General features: G+C 47.8%; 1 protein-coding gene across 3 annotated transcripts in view; it reads left to right on the forward strand.

Moving 5' to 3' along the window:
• Positions 1–20,759, forward strand: part of Sh3gl3 (SH3 domain containing GRB2 like 3, endophilin A3) — a 127,622-nt gene that overhangs the window by 24,321 nt on the left and 82,542 nt on the right. Inside the window, exon 2 of one of the 3 annotated variants that reach the window (XM_060367460.1) lies at positions 5,776–5,820. The exons of the other annotated variants lie outside the window; for them this stretch is intronic. Coding sequence (XP_060223443.1) covers positions 5,776–5,820 — 45 coding nt within the window. The remainder of the gene's footprint in view (positions 1–5,775; positions 5,821–20,759) is intronic. 3 annotated transcript variants of the gene reach the window in all.

A 20,759-nucleotide genomic window follows, 5' to 3' on the forward strand; every position in this document is an offset into this window, starting at 1 on the left:
TAACAATTTATTCTTGACATAAAATATGCCACCAAACATGTCTAAACAAGTCTCTCTCATTAATTTTGTTATATATGCTGAGCTATGCCAAACTGCTTTTTTTTTCATCTTGGGACATTTTTGCATCAATCACCATTTATTATCTGTGCTGAGGGCTTCTATTTTTGGGGGGAAGGGGTCCTAAAGAGATGTTTGTCCTACACCATCTGTTAATTGTCAATGTTACACCCAATTCGCTAGCCCCCAAAAGATCTACAGGAATCGACTCCGTTGCAAAACACATGAGGGTCTTTTTATTGTAAATTACAAGCTGCAGCTTGGGCCCACAACACCCACCGCCAAAGCGGTGGGAGCTGAGCGCGCTGCGCCCAGGTTAGTTGGGTGATACATAGATTCTGGTCCCTCCCAGCATGCCCAAGGCAGGGGCGATTCCTGCCTGGCAAGCATCTGTTGGTCAAAATGCTACATTTTGGATTGGCTACAGGAAGGTCCCCAGACCATAATGACCCTGGTGTCCCTCCCTAGGGGGATGGGCCAGTTTCCTAGCAACTGTTATCTCTAGTGGGTGGGGAAAGAATGTAGTAAGGTGGCTCTTCCCCTCAGGGCAATACTACACTTCTTTAAGTGCCTACTTCAGGTCTTAAGAATAGCTGCTAATTTATCTTTGGGTCTCTCATCACAAAATGTTTGGGAAAGAGTGTAGGTCATAGGGAAAAAGACACCTTCATTATGCTTTTGTTTTTGGGTCATTTGTAGCCCATTTTGGAGGTGTATTTCTTCCTTTCCATCGGTTCTAGTTGTAGCATTGTGCAGTCTGGAATTGACTTTTTATTGCCTACTGTGGATTCTTTTTCCTCTTTGGGGCTTGAACCTAGGGCCTCATGTATGGGAGACAAGAGCTCTACCACGGAACTATATCCCTAATCTTTTACAAATTTTCTTGAAAAAAATTCGAATGTATAGTAAAGGAGAAGCAGATGTCAGCATTCTGCCATCTTTGCTCCTGACATTTTGGAGACTTCGTTACATGCCATCCCCAAATACTTTAATATGTACATCTAAGAAACCATAGATTTGCGCTGTTTAATAGTGATTCTAGTGTCACGCCTGACAAGGACTCCGTGTTTTTTAGTAGCTAGCTATCTTCAGATTTCCCCAGTCCTCCCCATGTCTCTAGCTGACCAGTGTCTAATTAAGGACACACTGTGGGCTTCTGTTTAGCTTTTTCCCCATTTCATTTTTTTTGTTTGTTTATTATTATTTTGAGACAGGGCTTAGCAGGCTGATCTTAAACTATGTATCTGAAGATTATCTTGAACTTTGATCCTCCTGCCTCCACTCCCTAGTGCTAGGGTTATAGACTTGCACTATCCTGCCTTCTTTATTCACTCTGTTAACTGAGCCACATCCCCAGTCCTCTTTCTTTTCGAAACAATTTTCATTGTGTTATAATGTTTGTTGTACACAGTACTGTGTTAAACTTCCACATAGTGTATTGTTACAACAGTTCACTATGGACAGTGTCACGCCATAAGTACACTGCTAGCTATGTGTTCATTGTATGTGGTGCTTGTCAGCAGGGACTCTGACATGTTTACCAGGTACTTGTGAAACTGAGGGAGGCTGGAGGGCAGCATACACCTTGGTATATTACCAGGCATCACAGATAGCCATTTATCCCTTCCTCCAGTGATAAGGGAGACGGCTCCCTTTGGTGGAGGAGAACCAGCTCCACAAATTCCCTATGAATGCTGGCTTTTGTCTAACAGGCAGAATTTTGGGAAATGGAGTTTCCTTTGGCCCCATCTTTCCTATGGACACTGTCCCACAAGTATACTGTCCCAGGCATTCATTGTACACAGTACTGTGTTACATGTAGGTACTTCCATGCAAGTACAGAGCCTATGCTGAATGCATTCTTCCCGTGCCCCCAGCCCCCAACATTCTTTCCTCTCTTCCCTTTCTGTCCCTCTTTTTGGTCTCTTTGGTCACCAAGACAATTTCACTTGTATTTTTATTTTATACCTGTGTATGTTGTTTTGTGTATCTATAAAAATGTAGGCATTACACATGAAAGGTAGCATATGACATTCATCTTTGTAAGATTATATCTAACTAAACCACATGCTTATCCCAGCCTCCATTGTCAGACATCTAAGCTGTTTCTATAACTTAATTATTGTGAACATGAATGCATTAGATGCTGATATGTGTCTGTGATATGTTAAATTGGAGCTTTTGACCATTTATGTTAAGTCATTTCCAAAAAATTGAATTGAGTTGGATGGGAAGGCACACACCTGTAATCTCAGCACTGAGGATGCTGAACCAGGAGGCCAGCCTGGAATACACAGGATACCCTGCTTCTCCACACTCCCCTACAACGCCCCTGTAAAATCTGAAATCCACACATGTGTTTTCTGTTGTTGTGATAAAATACTGTGACTGTGGCAATTTATTGAGTTCATTTTGGCTGTGGTTCCAGAGGAATGAGAGTCCATGAATGTGGGAGCAGGAGCAGGAAGCTGAGAGCTCACTTTCTCAGACACAGGCACACAACAGAGAGAACAGAGGAGATGGCAAGGGTTAGTACAGACTCCGGAAAGCCAGGCCCCTCAGTGACACGTCTCCTCCAGCTGTACCACACAAACCTTCCCAGATGTGAACCGAGTGTTCAAATCTCTAAGCCTATAGGGACCTTCTCATTCAAACCACAACCTTAGCATGAAATTAACCGTTTGAAGATAAATTATTCAGTGGCAGTTAGTGTACATTCACAAAGCCATTGATTGTGTAATCATCTCTACTTCCAAAGGCTTTTCATCTCCTCAAAATAAAACTCAGTAGTGGAGTGCGTGCCTTTAATCCCAGCACTGGGGAGACAGAGGCAGGGCATCTCTAAATTCCAGGCCAGCCTGGTCTTCCCAGAGTGAGTTTCAGGACAGTCAGACCTACCCAGAGAAACCCTCGCTCAAAAACAAACAAAACAACGAACCCCTCAATATTCTTCCTTTCCATTTTCTTTCTACCCCATCTCTGCAATCCTTAATTTGTCCAAGATGAACGTGCTGGCAGATACTGTTCCTGGCAGGACCCTCTTTATGGCTTGTGAATGCAAACCTTCTTACATAGTCTGAGGGCAGCATTCACTCACTCACTTACTCACTCACTCACTCACTCACTCACTCACTCACTCACTCTCTCTGGCCTCTTATGTCAATCTAATGCCACACTGTGGCCCCACTCTTGTCATGTCTAAACCTGCTTCTTTCCTAAAGACCCCTCCCCAACTTCCAACCCACGAGGGGCCTCAATGTCTTCACGAGAACAGTCTGTCCATTGTGCATTCCCTAGTCAAACACAAGGGTTCCTGGTTTTGGTTATTTTGAGCATCCACTCATGAGTGCAATTACGGGGTCATTCCTTAACGTCCTTTCATCTGGAAGGATCCCTTTACCTTCTTTTCCTTTTTGTTCTTCTGTCTACTTCACGCTGTTATCAATTTCTTAGTTGATGTGCTCATCTGTCCCTCTGGTTTGGTCTAATGCTTTCCTTGTGTCTTTTTTTTTTTTTTAAGCATGGTCTATGCCTTGCATGCTTTAAAACTGACAGTGTTTTGCTTTTCTCTGCACTCTCCCTTTTCCTCAGGTAGTGGTTTGGTGTGTTCGCTTCTTCTGTTTCTTGTACCCAGCCTATTTCAAGGACCTCACACTCCTGTTTCTCCTTGTGGCTGCAGGGCATCGGCAGGGCATTGGCAGGGCATCGGCAGGGCATGGGCACTGTTCTCGGCTGCAAATCTGTGGGCCTGTCATCAAGAAACTGGCCTTGCTGCTTGTGCTTTCCTGTCCTGTCTTAGCCCTCCGGCCACTCCCACTTGTGAACGGAGCTGGTGCAGATGTGGCCACTGGGCACTCGCAGTGGTCACTGACCCAGCTCAAGGCCCGCAGGACAGCCCTGTCTGTGGCACATCTCAGGGCTCTTAGGGGCCAATAAGCCTTTCCTTCTGTGTCCATTTGTTCTGAAAAGGCAGCAGGTGTTTGCTGACTCTTTCCAAGTAGAAGGGGTCTGAAGGGCCCTCTAAAGGCCATGTGTCAAGTCCTATGATGCTGCAGGGAACTGGTAGGGCCGTTAAGAGGAAGGGCCTAGCTGGGGGAAGGTAGGTCCTTGTGGAAACCCCGGTTTCTTTTCTCTCTGTTTCAACCACCGTGGGTGCTTTCTCCGAATGCCCTTTCTCCTCCATGTTGCTGTGTGCTGTGTGTGCTGGAAGGCCCTGGCACAACCGTAACAGGAGCAGCCAAAGCTTGCCTTTCCCCATCCTGAGCGGAATCTCTTAGGCATTTCATGGCGGTGCCAGACACCCTTACTCCCATGTGTAGGGAAACTGCCTTGCTCCGTCACTTAGACCTGGGCCACTGCCTGCCGCCACGTAGAGAACTGGGTAACCATATAAATCCACAGCAAATTGAGTGTGTTCTCTTCCACATAGCCCAGTAGTTACACCTTTCCCATTGCCATTTCCCGTTGCACTCTGAGGCCTCTGGAGTTTTGTGGTTTTGTGGGGTCAGAGGTCAATGCTTTATTTTCAGAATCAGTGCTCCCGTCCTAATCCCACTGACATTCATTGTATTCATTTTTATGGGCTCATTAGCCATCTCCCGCCACTGCCACCGGAAGACTCGTGCTAGTTTGTAACAAAGATCCTGGCTACTCTGGAAGTTCTCATGCTGCTTCTCCCCTGGGGAGGGTGGGGGACCCACCCAGTGGCCCTGGGAGTCCTGCTGTGCTGTACTGAGCTTGGGCTGGCTCAGCCTGGAGAGCAAAGTGAAGAGCCTTGTCAGTGTGTAGCCAGCTGTTCTGTGGCTTAGTGAGTGCTTCTGGTCTGCCTGCATTCTACTCCTTTTCCGAAAAACAAAAACAAAATTGTGAAATGTGTGCATGTGTGTATGCATGTTTCTCAGGAAGGTTGCTTCCTATGACACAGGGTCTTTTGTTGGCCTGGAACTTACCCAGATAGGCTAGCATGGCCAGATAGACAGCCTGGGATCTCGCCTGTGTCTTCCTAGCACTGGGAAGAGTAGTGAGCCTCCTCACCTTCCCATTTACATGGCTCCTGGGGACAGAACGCAGATCAGCAACTACCTTAGCTTAGTCCTCCTCCTCTTTTTTTTTTTTTTTTGGTATTCACTCTGTAGCCCAGCCTGGCCTAGACCTTGAGGCTATCCACCTGCCCCAGCCTCCTGGGTGCTGTGATTACAGATGTGGGCCAGCAAGCCTGGTCTGCGTTCTCTAACAGGTAAATGTTACTGCTGGTGTGGCTTCTAGGGAAAGAACCTGTTTTTGTTCAGGCTCAGTCATTTGTTTTTCCTGTATTACTTCAGTGTCTATCCGTAAGAAAAGTGAAGGCACGCAGTCAAAGGAAAAGAGTAAAAGCCACCTCAAATTTCCATTATCCTTGTAACTACGTCGTCTCCCTCCTAGCCCCCGATCAATTTATTTCCAGGGTGTTTACAGATGTCATTGCTAGGTGAACTATTGGTAATACCGTCCTCAGCCAATGATCCACAGCTCAAAGGCAACTTCACTTTTTTTTTGGACTATTGTGACATTCCTGGGGGGTGGGGTCCTTTAAAGTTGCCTGGTCTGGAATCCACTGGGCATGGTGAATTTAACACTTCAGTTTACCACTGTTGTGTGACTTTGAGAAAGTCAAGCACATCCTCTTCAGTATCCACTGACATTTAAAGCAAAGAGGCTAAATCGGTCTGTCCTTTCCAGATGAACACGGACGGAGTTGAGCCTGCTGAGGAAGCAGAGACTGAGGTCAGCCTATGATTGTGGGTGATGAGGACGAATGAGTGTGGTCAAAGGTAGACAGATGGACGGATGACAGGGAGCCCTCCCCTGCCTCTGTACCAGTCTTCGTTTTTTACGCTTCTTTCTAAATGTATTTAAGCAGGCTGGGAGGGGAGGGTCATTGAGCACCAAATGACTTGGGTGACAGTGATCTGCTAAGACGTCGGGGAAGGCCAATGGCCTCATAGGGAAAGTGGCCCCAGGGAGAGATGGCCAGTGAGGTGAAAGCCCTGGCAGGGTCTTCATGCTTGCCCGGTGGGCTCTCCCCTCCACAGTTTCTGCTGCCTTTGCTGATTTTTGTTTGTTTGGCAACGATGACTCTGAAGGGAATGCTTTTCACACCAGCTTTTCCAGGTGACTGTTGTGTTGGTCACTGGTAAGTGTTAGTGATAACAATTTTCTATTTTATTTTCCTTTATTTTTTCTGATCTATGTGGTGGGTGGAAGCGGCTATTTTTAGTCTTGAAATATCTACCCTGGGTGTAATCAAGAAAGTAGGGGGGCGGTGCTCACTGCCCCTTGATGTCACAGTCAAGATGCTTCACCTGTAGTCTGGTCCAGCCTCACATAGCCAAGTCCAAAAGCCACCCCTGGCTTTCTGTCTGGGTAGGAATAGCTTTGGATGGATTTAGAAAGCTGAGTGGACTTTGATGGAGCTAAGTGTGAACATATTCACACGGGCCAAATTCAAAGTCAGAAACCTGTGCAGTATTTGCGTTCTTCAAGTTGGTTCCCCGAGCTTCAAGTTTGAAACTGGTCTAAGGGGTGTGTGGGTGGGGGGTGGGGGTGAGTCGGGGTGGGTGGGGGTGGGGGTGATATATATGTGACATCTGCGGTGTGTGCTCCAGGAGGCAGCCAAACCCTGCTGGAAATGTCAGCTTTAAGTGACAGAGTCTGGCTTTTCCACCTCATCTCTCTCCGGCCTCTAAGCGCTTGGTCTGTTGGAGAACAGGCTGAACTTCCATGAACAGCCAGGAAAGGGAGACAAGCTTGCTTCAAGCCCGTCTCTCTGATGAGAGGCGGGGAGCCGGGGTGTGGTGTCAGTCTTTGGTTTGGTTTATATGATGTCCAGATAGGATCTGGGGGATGGCTCAGCGGGTAAAAGGCTTGCCACACCAACACGAGGAGCCTGCCACCCACGGAAAAAGCTGCAATGCCGTGAAGATGGAGGATCCTTGGCTTTCATTGGCTAGTTGGTGTACCTAGAGCACTGCGAGCTCTAGATTCAGCGGGAGACCCTGTCTCAGACGGTATTTTGGGAGCTAATGAGGAAGACACTCATTGACCTTTGGCCTCTACTCACGGGCACATTCATCTGCACACACCTATGTTCACACATGAACACATTCATGCACATACAGACATATACAGATGCAAGGGACACATTAACACTGTGGGAATATATTCTACCAGGATTAATACAAAAATCCTGATAGAGGATAAATTTCTTAATGAATAATTCACCAAGACAAAGAAAAATTAGAGGAAAGGGACCGTAAGAAGTCTGCAGATGCCATTATCTTCCTGCTTGTTTCTTTTCTTTTAATCGTTGGTGACCAAACCCACTCCCCCTGCCCCAGTTTTTTTCCCACTGAAGCACAACATTATCCACATTTATGAGACTCTCAGTGACGTTTGGAGCAGCGTGCATGCTGTGTTCCCACCAGAGTGAACAGATCCACCGTTTATCTCCTTTATGACGAAGACTGCTCTAGTCTGAAAACACACCCACGGCGCATTGTTGTTCTCAGTCACCATACAGTGAGGCAGAACTCCAGAGCTCCGCCTGTCGGGAGCCCAGCTTTTCTCCTCGCCTTCCCCACTCTCACAGCCTCTCCTGACTACCCTATGGCTTGGTTTCCATGAGCTCAGCCCTGCTGGTTTCCACATGAGTGAGGTCACGGGGCAGTTGTCTTTCCGTATGTCTTATCTCATTTAACCCCGTGCCACTCTAGTTCCATCTGTATTTTCCCATGACCCGGATGTTCATCCTTTTTACGGATAGGTGGTGCCTTGTATACATGTGCCACAGTTTCTCTATCCGTTTCTCAGTAGAGGGACACCTGGATTTGTTGCCGTTTCTTGGCTCTTGTGAGACGGGCTGAAATGACGATGGCAGCGCAGCTGTCTCTCCAGCATCTCATCAGCTTGCTTCCTCTGGGCTAGATCCCAATAATGGAATGGCTGGATCATGTGGTGGTTCTGTTTAATTTTTTTTTTTTTGTCCCACCCCTTCTCATTCTATGGCTTGTGGTATGAAGGCTGTGTGCCGGGAACACCTGTGACCCTTGCCTTCTGCCTGAGGACGTTTGTTCTGTTCTCTTCGTTATTTTTGGCAAGCAGAGGAGAATGTCAGGGAATTCCTGGCCTAACATCAGTCCCAGCTGCAGTGGACAGGGAGCTAGTTGGAAAATTCCCCTGGGGTTGAAAAAACTGGGAGGCGCCTCCAGCATCAGCCAGGGCCACCCCCACCCTTCTCTGACAGGGCACTGCGGGTGGCCTTCTCCCCTCCCCACTCCCCTCCTGGTTTACTGATATGCTCCTCTACACTATTTCCACGCTGGGCATTGCCCCCTAGTCTTTCTGTGGGAACCAAAGAGCGACAGGGAATATTCAATCCACTGCGTCCAGGAGCCTCCCGGCATCCTAGATCACATGGTCTACTCGACACCACATCTTTTGAGTGTGATGGGGAAGGAAATAGGACCACTGATGTCAGATGTTGAGGAATTACTGCTAAACTGTCCTCAGATGTGATAACTGTTTCTTGGTGAGGTTAAAAACGGAAGTCATAGCTTTTGGAGATTTGTTCAGAAGTATTTACAAACGAAAAGCTCTTCTGTGTGGGATGTGCTTCAAAATAATCCAGTGGTGTGGAGGGGTGAAGCGATGGGAACACCAGGGAAGTAAAGATGAACAAAATTTCAATAGTGGTTAAAGCTGGGTGGTGGGCACACGTCGTTTATTAAATTTTTGCTTTACTTTTGTGATATTCACAATTTTGATAGTAAAACACTAAAGCAAAGCAAAACAAAACAAACCCCCGTATGAATACTTTTCTACTTGCCCTGCTATTCGGCAGGATTAAATGACCCTCTTCCTAGGCCAGGTACCCAGGTATGCACCCTTCTCCAATGGGCAGTTCATCAGCTTGGTGGGCGTGGTCTGAGCCTCTCCACTCTTGGCCCTGCTCCACATTGGCACCTTCCTTCTCCATAATTTATCCCCCAAAAGCCACACTGGAGCCTTTTGCATTACTCAGAGCCATCCCATCTCACAAGTCTCCGCTCTCAAACTGTCTTGACCTCTGGTTCTGTTACAGCTGCCTTCCATCTGTGGCCCCGCCCCCACCTGCCTCATGCCAGAATTGCCAGGGCTGGCAGGCGAGGAGCAGAATGGGAGCAGGGATAGGCTGTGGGGGTTTTCCTTCACAATGTGGTCAGCCGCTCCAGTGTGACTTTGGCCTTGGACAAACATGCCGGGGATGTAATAGAAGGGCTTTAACAAAGTTGTGGCTAGGCAGTTGTAGCTCCAAGAGGAAGAATGGAAACACTTATCGGGGAGGAGGATGCAGGATGGGTCTTCAGTCCTCAGGGGGAGTTGAGAGCTTGAGTTTCAGAGTCCTGGCCAAAAGGTCTGTACTTCCCCAGAAATGAATACAGTCAGGAAGCAGAAAGGAAGCCCAGGCCTGCTTACTACAGACACCTGGCTTTTGTTCCGGGACATCAGGCCCAGCTCAGCCTCTGGGGGAACTGGGGTCTGCCCGGGTAGCATGAGGGTGGCCTTGGAGAATCCAAAGACTAGTACGGTCCTGCAGCTGTAGGTCTAGGGTTTGAACTCTGCCCTCTGGCTTCGAGTCTTACACGTTGCTCCTCCTTCCCCTGACTGTCCCTCCCTGCTGCTCCTCTGTCCTCTCTCAACATGGGAGGTAGTAGAGTTGATAGGAACAAGAGCTGGCTTGGTATCTCTTGCTAACGGAGGTGCTGTGGGTGTGGGGCAGCTAGGGTCACAGTGGGAAACCTGGTGACTCTGGGGAGGGTGCTATTTCAAGCTTTGGTCCTCACTTTGCACATTAGCCTTGCTCCCTAGTCAGCAGGAAAGTTCCATTCCACTTGTTTTCATTTAGCTCAGCTCTCATAGAGACTGGGCTCGTTTCCTCAAGAGCACCCTCCCCACTTCCCAAAGCTGAATATCTTAGGGCCTTTTAGGGTTTCTCTTCCTTTCCTAGCTGCTCGTATCCCTCAAAGGGCAGCCCCTCTCTTACAAACCCCACTCCTTATCTTTCTATTTTGGTTTTAAACTCTGGGTGTTTGTGCACATGTATAAGTATCTAAAGCGGCCAGAAGAGGGTGTTGAATTGCCTGGATCCGGAGCTACAGGTGGTTATGAGCTGCCTAACACGTGAGCTGGGAACTGAACTCAGGTCCTCTGGCAGAGCAGCCTGTGTTCCTAACCACCAAGCCAACCCTCCATCCCCTTCCTTGTCTTTTTGTTGTCCCTTGGACATGTCGTACTCTGGAGCAGTCCCATACCTCTCTTCTTCCTTTTCACCTCAGGGCCTGCTGGAGAAAGCCTCACAGCAAGTGGACCTTCCAGACTCCTGGCTTTGGTGGTAGGGCAGGCCACTTGGTCTCTGAATGGTTTCCTCTTCCCTCTTCAGGAAGGTTCTTCCCCACAGCACGGCATTCGTCCTGGCTCTTTCCTTTTCCCCTCATCTGCAGTCTTTTTACTGCTTGGTGGACAGGCTTGGCTCTGCTGGGACCCCTTCCCTAACTTTTCCCTCAGGCCTTCCCAAGGCCTCACCCTTTCCTTGACCTTGATTGCCAGAATTTACAAAGCACATCTCATATTGCTTTACTTTCCTAAGTGTGTGTGTGTGTGTGTGTGAGTGTTTGCACATGCATGAGCAGTTGCATGCTCATATGTATGCATGTGGAGGCCAGAGGCAAACTTGTATCATTTCTCAGGAGCCATCTTCCTTGTTTTATTTTGTTTCGTTTTGGTGTCAGGGTCTCTTCCTGGGTCCTGGGGCTCCCTGAGTAGGCAAGGCTCGATCTAGATCCTTACAGATCCTCTCATCTCTGCCTCCCCAGCACTGAAATTATGTACCCAGTGCTCTGCCTGGCTGTTTAACTGTGGATTCTGAGGATAAACAAGGCCAGCACTTTATTGACTGAGCCATCATCACCCCAGCCTCTACTTGCATTACACACCAACCCAGTATCACCTGCCTTCTCTGTCTCTCAAAGGACTTGTTCAGTCTAGGCCACCAGTGTCACCCTAGAAGATGAAGCCTCTGGTATTTGTGTCCTTATCTCATGTGACCAAATTCTTGAGACCCCTCCACTCTTCAGGGGAAGCCGAGCTCTGTCTGCTGTCTGTCCTCTCTGTGTCCACCTCTTTCAAATTATGAGCACATGGAGTTGGCCCCCCAGTCCTTTCTGTTTGCACTGCTCATGCTCTGGGATGCTACAGTTGCCATGGGAACGCATGTCATCTGTCATGGGATGCCTGTCATCTGTCACAATCCCCAAAGCTACATTTCTGTTTCCCAGCTTGTCTTTCCAGTTCTTGACAGCCTTCCCCCTACTTCAAAGTAGATGACCAATGTCACACTTAGGGTGTGTGCATGTGTGTGTATTATGCAAGTGTGTGTGCGCATGCATGTGTGTGTGTGTGTGTGTGTGTGTTTGAGAGAGAGAGAGAGAGAGAGAGGGAGAGAGGGAGAGAGAGAATTTAGAGGACGATCTTGGCTGTTGTTGTTCAGGTCTTGTCCACCTTTTGTATTCCTCTTTTTTTCTCTTCCTGCTCCTCCTCCTCCTTCTTTCTTTATGTTTGTTTTTCAGGCTGTGTTGTTTTGTGTTTTTCTGACCTGGGACTCAAACGAGCAGCCTACGCTGACTGGCCAGTGAGTCAGTGCCAGGAACTTATCTTCACTTTCAAAATGATGGAATCACGAGTGTTTTCTTTGTTCCCGGCTCTAGGGTGTCATGAGGAGTGCCTCTCCTGATTGAGCTGTCACCCAACCTCGAAACTGCACTTGATTTTTCATTAATCCAAATCCTTTCCTTGCTCCCGTGATTCAAGCCAGAACAACCACTGTTGGTGTTGCTGGGCAGGAGCACTGGGTGGGCTTCCCCAGGTCTGATTGACTCCAGGCTTCCCCAGGTCTGACTGACTCCAGGCTTCCCTTCTGAAGCCAGGTGAGTTTAGGCAAATGGTCTAACTTCTACGTCCAAGTTTCCAGAAGTAAACACACCTGCCTTGAAGAACTGGCGTGGAGATGAGCTTTACAATCTGAAATAAAGGAGAGCTCTTGCAAAGGGTTTAGCGCATCTTAGTCCTGCCAGACACAGAGCTCTGTTGTGCATGCCGCTGTCCCGCTCGGCATCCCTTCGGGCCACCTGGCATCGTCGCTATTTTTTTTTTTTTTTTGACAGTGTGCTAGACACGAGGGCGACACTCTACGACCTTGCCTCCTGACCGCTCTAAACTCAAGGTCTCAGTGCTTATTCCCTCCCCCTGCTACCTCTTTTACTTGTCCTCCCTCCTCCCCTCTGTTGGGATCAGCAAGCAGGCATTTCTACAGGCAGCCCCTGGGGCCTGGCAGACCGGGCGGGTATCAGGCATTTGGAAAGACACCCAGACCACCTGATGACCACCTGGAACCACCCGCGCATGCTCTGGATCACCCTATAAGAGAACTGGGGCCCCTCCCCTTGCGCTCCTTCTTCTCTCTCTCTCCTTCCTTCTCTCTTCCTCTGTCTGTCTGTCTGTCTGTCTGTCTGTCTGTCTCTCTCTCTCTCTCTATCTACCTCCCTCTCTGTAACCCCCCTTTACCTAATAAACCTCCCGCGTGGAACCGATCTCGTGGTGTGATCTGTGGACCCGCGTGTAACCTCACATTTCTACAATTCCTAACACTCTCCCTCAGGCCATCTTCCACTGCTGCCCAGAGGAGTCTTCCTAGAACACAAATCTCCTCGGGTCACCGCTAAAATTTCTCTGCTGTGCCTATATATACCCAGACTGCTTCCAGTGGCTGCGGCGTTCACCTGTATTTGCTGGCCTCAGCCGAGGCTACCTGGCTCATCTCTGGCCTGCTGGCTTCACTCGTGGCCAGCCTCACCTCTGGGCTGCTGGCCTCGCTGTGGCCGCCAGGATCACTTGTGCCTGATGGCTCTGCTCTGGCCGTCTATAATTACGCGCACTTTCCATACTGCGCCCAGTTGGGTTACATCAGACATAGTGTGGTTCTCCCTGCTGAAATGTACTCCTCTACCACCTATTTAAATGGCACCTGCCATGTTACATACTGCTGCCTCCTAACTGCCCTTGGAGGACGGTGATAATTAGTTGGCCCAGTTCCTTTGTTTATGGCATTTTATACCTATTTTCCCATGAGTGGTCAAGGGCCCTGATTTTGTTAGGTTTTCGTGTGTGTCTGTATGCATGAACATATATGTACGTAGTTGCTCACAAAGGGAAGTGAAGGGTGTCTGATCCACTGGATCTGGAGTTGTAGGCAGTGTGGGCCCTCTGAGCTCTCTCTCCAGCCCAGTCTTTGTCCCTTGGTTTTTAAATGTCTGATGGCTACCACTATTTTTATTCAATATTTATTTCATCGAAGCCACTAATATAAAAAAGTTTCTCCCTTAAATCTATAAAAGCAACTTGTGAATCTTGTAAGTCTAGCAATATTGAAACGAAAAGTGCCACCAGCCAGCCTGGTATATGCAGTGGCAAATGAGAAACCCTGACTCCAACAAAGTAGATGGGAAGAACTGACAGGTTCTCTCTCTCTCTCTCTCTCTCTCTCTCTCTCTCTCACATTTGTTAAAGAACCAAAACAAAACTGGAAAGCACACATTTCACTTGTTCACCGTTTAAGTCCTTTGGCCAATGTCCTTTACAATTTGTTCAGCACTTTTAGGTATCAGGGTCCATTCCGTGTGATCCTTGTAAGATGTAAACTTTGAGAAAAGGAGCCAGAAGCTGTATATTACTGAACATTACTGAAGAGCTTCATGTGAGCACCACGCTAACTGTGTTCATTATATCAGCACAGAGGCGTCAACACCAGTAACTTAATGACTGCTTCTCCCACAGCCCCAGACAGTGCAGCTAAGGGAGCCCTGTTGCCATCTCCCACCGGTAATGGTTATGCTGCAGAATGTCGGGAGGCAAAATACAGTGAAGTTCCGTACTACTGGCTGGGGTTAGACCTCAACCCAGAATGCCTGTCTTTCTTCCAGAAGATTGTATTCCAGCTGCTTTTGTTGGGACTATTATCAAGTGGTGATGTCAGTGATTGACAGGACTTCTGGAGCCCACTCCTTTCAGCAGGGTCTTCTGTTATCTTGCCTAGTATTTAACTTTCTCTTCAAACACTGTTGAAGAAAATGTTTTGTGGCTAAGAGAGACAGAGAAAGACAGAGTGTCTATGTGTGTCAAAGTGTGTGTGTGTGTGTGTGTGTGTGCACACGCACGCATGTGTGCATATGTGTGTTTATTGTTTTGAGACTGTAGCCCGGACTGCTGGCAACCTCGTAGCCCAGGCTAGTTTGGAACTCAGAACCACCCTGGTTCCACCTCCCGAATGGCCTAGGATTAGAGATATAGGCCACTGGGTGCAGCGAGACAGCTCTTAAATAGCAGGGCACACTGGCCTCTCAGATTCTGTTTATTCTCCAGAATTTCATTGAGTTTTTCTCATTCTGTGTCCAGTCCTCCTGTGTACTATGTCTGTCTCTTTCTAGTGTTCCGTGTACTGGTGGACTCTCACCTGCTTTACCAATGACGTGCCGTTTTCATTCCCCGGGTTCGTAGCTGCTGGGACCCTTATGGTTTGATATTCTGTGCCCAGGTTGTTGGCTACTGACCGCAGAGTGTCCATGTCCTGAGCAGAGCCTGCCATCCATGCTGTACCCAGGGGCCTCTGCTTAGCTCGTAGTCTGTTTCCTGGGGTGGGTGTGGATCTGAGAGATGTGGATCTGGCCTTGTCTTGTTTCACTGGAAACTTTCAGAGCTGTCTTAGGCCACTGCAGCTCCCAACTGTGTATGTTCATGAATGAATGAGCAAGGTGAAAATTCTATTAGTGAAGGCTGAGTGTGTCAAAACAGGTGCACAGGGCTTCCTGTATTAAAGGTCTTGTGTTAACGCAAGCCTTGGGTACCTCCTGTGATCCTCTTCTCTGCTGCATCTGTTTGAGCTTCTCATTCACCACCACCCTTGCTGCCCCCTGCTTGGCTCTCAGGCCAGAGGTCATAGATTGACCTTTGGATCAATGAGGTCTTTGAGCCCCACTGGCTGAGCACACTCAAGTGGCAAGTCCCCATTCCTGGTCTTGAAGGAAATGTCAAGGGTGTAAGACCTGATTCCTTGAGGGCTGCGTGGAGAAAGCCAGCTACTGGGTCCATCGGTTGAGCCTTAGGGGGGCCTGGGCAGACCTACTTCCCTTCTGTCACCTCCGTGGCCTTCTCTAAGGTAAAGTTTGTTCTTGCAGCTCTTTCTGAGCACCCTGTGCCCTGATAACCTCACTGTGTAGGAGCTTCGAAGGTGGCTGCTGCTGTTTGAAGCTGGCCACATACTTTGTTTCAAAGTCTGATGATTTGTTAGAATGAACAATGCTAATTAGTTTCCAAGCAGAGAGATAAGGAGAGACTCAGCTTCCTTTAGGAATGACACAGGCTTTGTTTCTGTCTGGGAAATGATTTCAAGTCCGTGGAAGGTGTGGTTGTGTTTTAAAGACCTGGGGCCACTGTGTATCTACATGACAGTCTTGGAACATGTGCTTATACTTTAAGACCTGAGGCTACTGTGTATCTCTGTGACAGTCTTCTCTGGCATGTTCAGGAATGACCTCCAGAGCAAGGTCACACAATCATGAGCATCCACCTTGGGATGCCTCTGAACTAGGAGCCTGTGGTGTTTGAGGTGCCCCAGGCAAGGTCTGTAACTGTGGCTGCCCTGGGTAGAGTGGTGAGTGTCGGCACAGCCAGGCCACTACCTCCACACCCGGCGCGGAATTTACTTTGGATTGGCCTTGCTTTGCCTGGGTCTGTCTCTCCAACATCATCCAGTCGAGGGGCCTAAAGCTTATGTCCATGCCTTGTAGAACATGGCGTCTTCTGTGTGTTCTCAGAATGTTCTGGTGACTCAAAATGTTCCTGCATGGGTGAATGAATGGGCAGAGATGGGTGCAAGAGAAAGAAGGACACTTTGCTTGCTGCTTATTTCTGGTTAAGATCTGTCACACCCTTTGCCTAACTACTAGGCATCCTCAGTATTTTCTTGAGAACTTGGATAATCTTCCAAGATGCACACACAGAGAGACATGGACACAGGCATGGACATGGAGACACACACACTCAGACATAGACACAAAGAGAGATAGACACACATACACACACAGAGAGACAGGAATACAGACACACACACACACACAGAGAAACAGACAGACAGACAGTCAGTTTATGTATGGTATCAGAGACTTTCAGAAACCAAAGGTATATTCCTTCCAATGCTGACTACTTGCTTCACACTAGTTAGGTTGTGGTAACTGTAGAACACTCTGCTGTGACTAGCGAGCGTCCACTGTACTTACGTTTCTCCGTCTTCTCAGATGTGAGATGTCCAAGATTGTATGAAACACAACGGCTTCATAAATAAATGTGTTCTTTAAAAAAAAAAAAATGTAACCCCTGGGCTGGAGAGGTGGCTCAGCAGAAAGAGCCTGTCCCGCACGCGTGAAGACCTGAGTTCAGCCATCAGTACTCATGTAGGAGTGTGGCACAGGGCCCATGCCGGTAGCCCCAAGGCTTGGGAGGCACAGACAGGAGATCCCTGGGGCCTGTAGCCAGAAAGTCTAGGTGAACAGGCCAGTCAAATTCAGTGAGAGGCCCCGTCTCAAACACTATATCTAGTGGAGAGCAATGGAGGAAGATCCTTGGCACCAACCTTGACCTCCACCTGTGTGTGCCCACGTATGTCTGCACGCCTGACACACATAGCTGCACAGATACAGCCTTTGTGAAACGTGACAGGACTTGACAGCTAGGCTTGCTCGCTGTCCACTGAGCTGTGTCAGTGGAGAACTCAATGTATAGAGAACTCAAGAGGGCAGAGCAGGCCCAGGGAGCAGTCAGATCCCCAAGCTGTGTCTGGGGTGAGGAGACAAGGGAGGCTCAAGAGGACTCTGCCTTGGAGGTGCAGAGGGTGGGGCCTCTGCCTCCTTTCATGCCTTAGGCTCAGAATCAGAAAGTGCATTTTGGGGTGAAGGTCCTCCACCAATGTATTAGAGCGCCTGGGGTGTCAGGAACTGACCCAGAGAGACTCCATCTTTTCAAAATTTTCTTTTTATTTACTCTCCTCTCATGTATTACATCCTAACTGCAGTATCCCCTCCCCCCTGTTCTCCCAGTCTTTCCCCACCTCCCCCTTTTGCCTCCACCCACCCCCTTTCACCTCCCCTCAGACTAGAACAGGCATTCCAGGGACATCAACCAAATACATCACAATCAGCTGCAATAAGACAAGGCGTATATTCCCACATCAAGGCCAGACAAGGCAACGCAGTAGGGGGGAAAAGAGTCAGAGACAGCCCTCCACCTCCTTGATGTTAGGAATCTCCCAAGAATACCAGGTTACACAACCATAGCATATATGAGAGGACCTGGTCAGCCCTGACCCCTGTGAGCCCATGGAGGGGGGTCTGTCTTCCGCTATCCTGTGAGTTTCAGCTATAAACTATGACCTACACTATGATTCTCCTCTGCCTAGCTCTCCATTCAGGGGCCAGGACTTCTCAGGACAGAGCCTTTCAGTGGGGGAAATGAAAGCCTTTGAACTGAAAATGTCCTATTTTCAGTCCAGTATTGTTGGCATGATAAATGTTGTAAAGATAACAGTACTTGCTCCTTAAAGGAAAGAGGGAGCCATGTATGGTGGTTGTTTCCTGCGATCCTCAGAAGTCTTTATTTTTAAAGAAACTTTTTTTAAAGATTTATTTATTATTTATACAGTATTCTGCCTGCATATGTGCCTGCAGGGCAGAAGAGAGGGCACGATATCTCATCATAGATAGTTATGAGCCACCATGTTGCTGGGAATTGAACTCAGGACCTTTGGAAGAACAGCCAGTGCTCTTAACCTCTGAGCCATCTCTGTAGGCCCTCAGAAGTCTGGAGGCAGGGGATTGCTGTGAGTTTGGGGGCAGCATGGAACATAGGAAGGTCCAGGGCTGCGTGGGCTACAAAGTAAGATCCCGTTTCAAACACCAAAACCAAAAGGGCAAGAGAGCAGAGTTCAGCAAAGATGCTGTTTGTACGGTTTCTGTAACTCCCCACAAATAGGAGCAATTCAGAAAACTGGCCTCAGCGTAGTTTCCATTACCTTCTGGTGCCTTGACAGGGTTTCAATTACTTCCTGGAGAATTAACTGCCCTCAGCACCTTCATGAGACTTAATTTAAGTTACACTGTTTTGGAAAAACTTTAACTCAAAACCTCTGCTCAGATACACTTGGTGTGGAGTTTTATGTCTTCTTTCCTTGTCCCTTCTCCATGGTCCCCACTCTGAGCATCTATGTGGGGCGTGCACAGGGCTAGGTTCAAAATGAATATATTAATGTATGCGTCTGCAATCAATGCCTCATATTCTGGGGAAACAAGAGAGCGTCAGAGGAGGGTTGCAGGATTTTTCTTTCCTTCTTGGTCACACAAAGTGCTTTTTGTCGCTTTGTGCATGGGCAGCGGTTAGGCGTCACGTAGAATGCACATCGGTCTGTGGTGTGGCTCTGCCTGGCTCGGAAGACCTCATCTGTGTAGCCAGCATGTAGAGGAACAGAAAGAATCTCTGCTTTATGCACATATGAATGCAGTGTCTTTGTTCATGGAAAAGTGCCTTGGATTGTTTGGAAGCTTTATGAATTTCTAATGCAGTTTGGGCCCCACTGTATTATGTCATTTAGGGGGGAAATTAGTTATGTTTCTGCAAGCTCAGGACCAAATGAATGCCTAATCTGGGGGCAAGAAGTGATTCTTGCTTTCAACTTGTATTATTATTTGTTTTATGTGTATGGGTGTTTTCCTGCATGTATGTCGGTGCACCGTGTGCATGCCTGGTGTCTCTGCAGGCCAAAGTAGAGCATCAGTTCCTTTGGGTCTAGACTACACACAGTTGTGAGCTGCCATGTGGGTGTGGGAATTGAACCCAGGTCCTCTGGAAGATCAGCCAGTACTCTTAATCTCTGAGCTATCTCTCCAGCTCCTGATTATTATTATTTAAGAGATGTGTTTGCTATAGCCATTGTCTGTTCATGAATTGCTTTTGGCAACATTGAATGTGCACTATAAACATTTTTACATTTATTTTTGCAATCTCTTATTTCATACAGTATTTGAAGTAGCTTGGTAGGATTTTTCTTTAAGTGTAAATTTTAAGAAATTGTAATAAATCATGATCAGAAAAAATATATAGTGTTAGGAAAAAGTCATGGCTTGGAAAGGCCCTTGGGAGTGAGGACGCCTGTAGAAATGCACAAATGAGAAGGCCCACTGAGTTACATTGTTGGTCATCACATTAGGTACTGGGCTTCCTAGCAGCCAAGGGGAAAGAGGGAAGCCACCGGTTAATGCATTTGCTAGCTCTTCAAAGGGCTTTTTAAAAACACATGCCCACCACCACGCAGGGTACAGCAGGGTTCCCCAGAGGAAAACTGGCCAGTCAGAAGAGGGCACGAAGTAAAGGATTGCCATGGAGCCTCGCATCCCAGAGCCTGAACCTTGAGCTAAGTGTACAAGGTGCCCGCTTTGCTTTGCCAAGCTAATTTTGGGTGAGAAGCAAGGTAGGAGTGGCAGAGAGCCTGACATCTGGAGCCAGGTACAATCTTCACGTGTTCTCTGGCTTTTAGCAAGTGAGAAAAAAATAGGCACCAGCAAGCGGGGAAGTCAGTGTCTTTCAGCTCTGAACTCCTTGATAGTAGGTGCCGTGCTATGGCTGTAATCCAAGCATAAAATTTACTAAGGAAACAACGATAGGGTGTTTTGCATTCATATTTATTTTGTGTGTGTGTGTTTGTACCTGTGTGTGTAGCTCTAAAGATGATTGGAATCTGCCCTCTTCCACTATGTGAGTTCTGGGGCTTGAACTTGGGTCAGCACACTTGGCAGCAAGTGCCTAACCTGCTGAGACATCTCGCTGCCCTAGTTCTTTTCATTTTCCTGGAAAAATGAAAAATGGAATTTTTTTTGTTACACAGTGCTATCTCTGCCGTTGGTGTGTACTATCTATAAATCCCCATGAACATTATTTTCTTGGTCTCGAAGCCCCCTACCAACTTCTTAGTTTCAGGGTCACAACATCTTCTCCTCCTCCCCCTCCTCCTCTTCTTCCTCCTCCTCCCGCCTCCTCCTCTTTCTTCTTCTTGTTGATCTCTTCCTCTGTAACTGTCCTGGCATGAATGCATGAAGATATTCTAGAAAGGTATTTGTGCCTTACTAGCTTTGGCTGTCAGACCATTGAAAGTGTGGACTTTAAGAAACTGAAAATTTAGCCTGGTGGTAGCTTATGCCTTTAATCCCAATATTCTGGAGACAGAGGAAGAGGCAGGTAGATCTCCTAATTTGAGGCCAGCCTGGTCTAGAGAAAGTTCCAGGACAGCCAGGGCTACACAGAGAAAATGTCTCAAAAAACAAACAAAACAGCAACAAAACAAATAGCAAACAAACAACAACAACAAAACAAAACTGAAAATTCTTCAGAAATCTCGTGTTTGGAAAAGGAAAAGCCTTGAAGCTGGTTGCAGCTTGTCTCCTCCAAAAGGGTTTCACAAATTCTGACAACTTGTCAGACACCTGGCAGGAGAGAGGAACTGAGCTAAAGATGGTGGGCGTGGGCATGGGCCA

This window comes from Meriones unguiculatus, chromosome 14 (assembly GCF_030254825.1).
Source record: "Meriones unguiculatus strain TT.TT164.6M chromosome 14, Bangor_MerUng_6.1, whole genome shotgun sequence".
Taxonomy (NCBI): Eukaryota; Metazoa; Chordata; class Mammalia; order Rodentia; family Muridae; genus Meriones; species Meriones unguiculatus.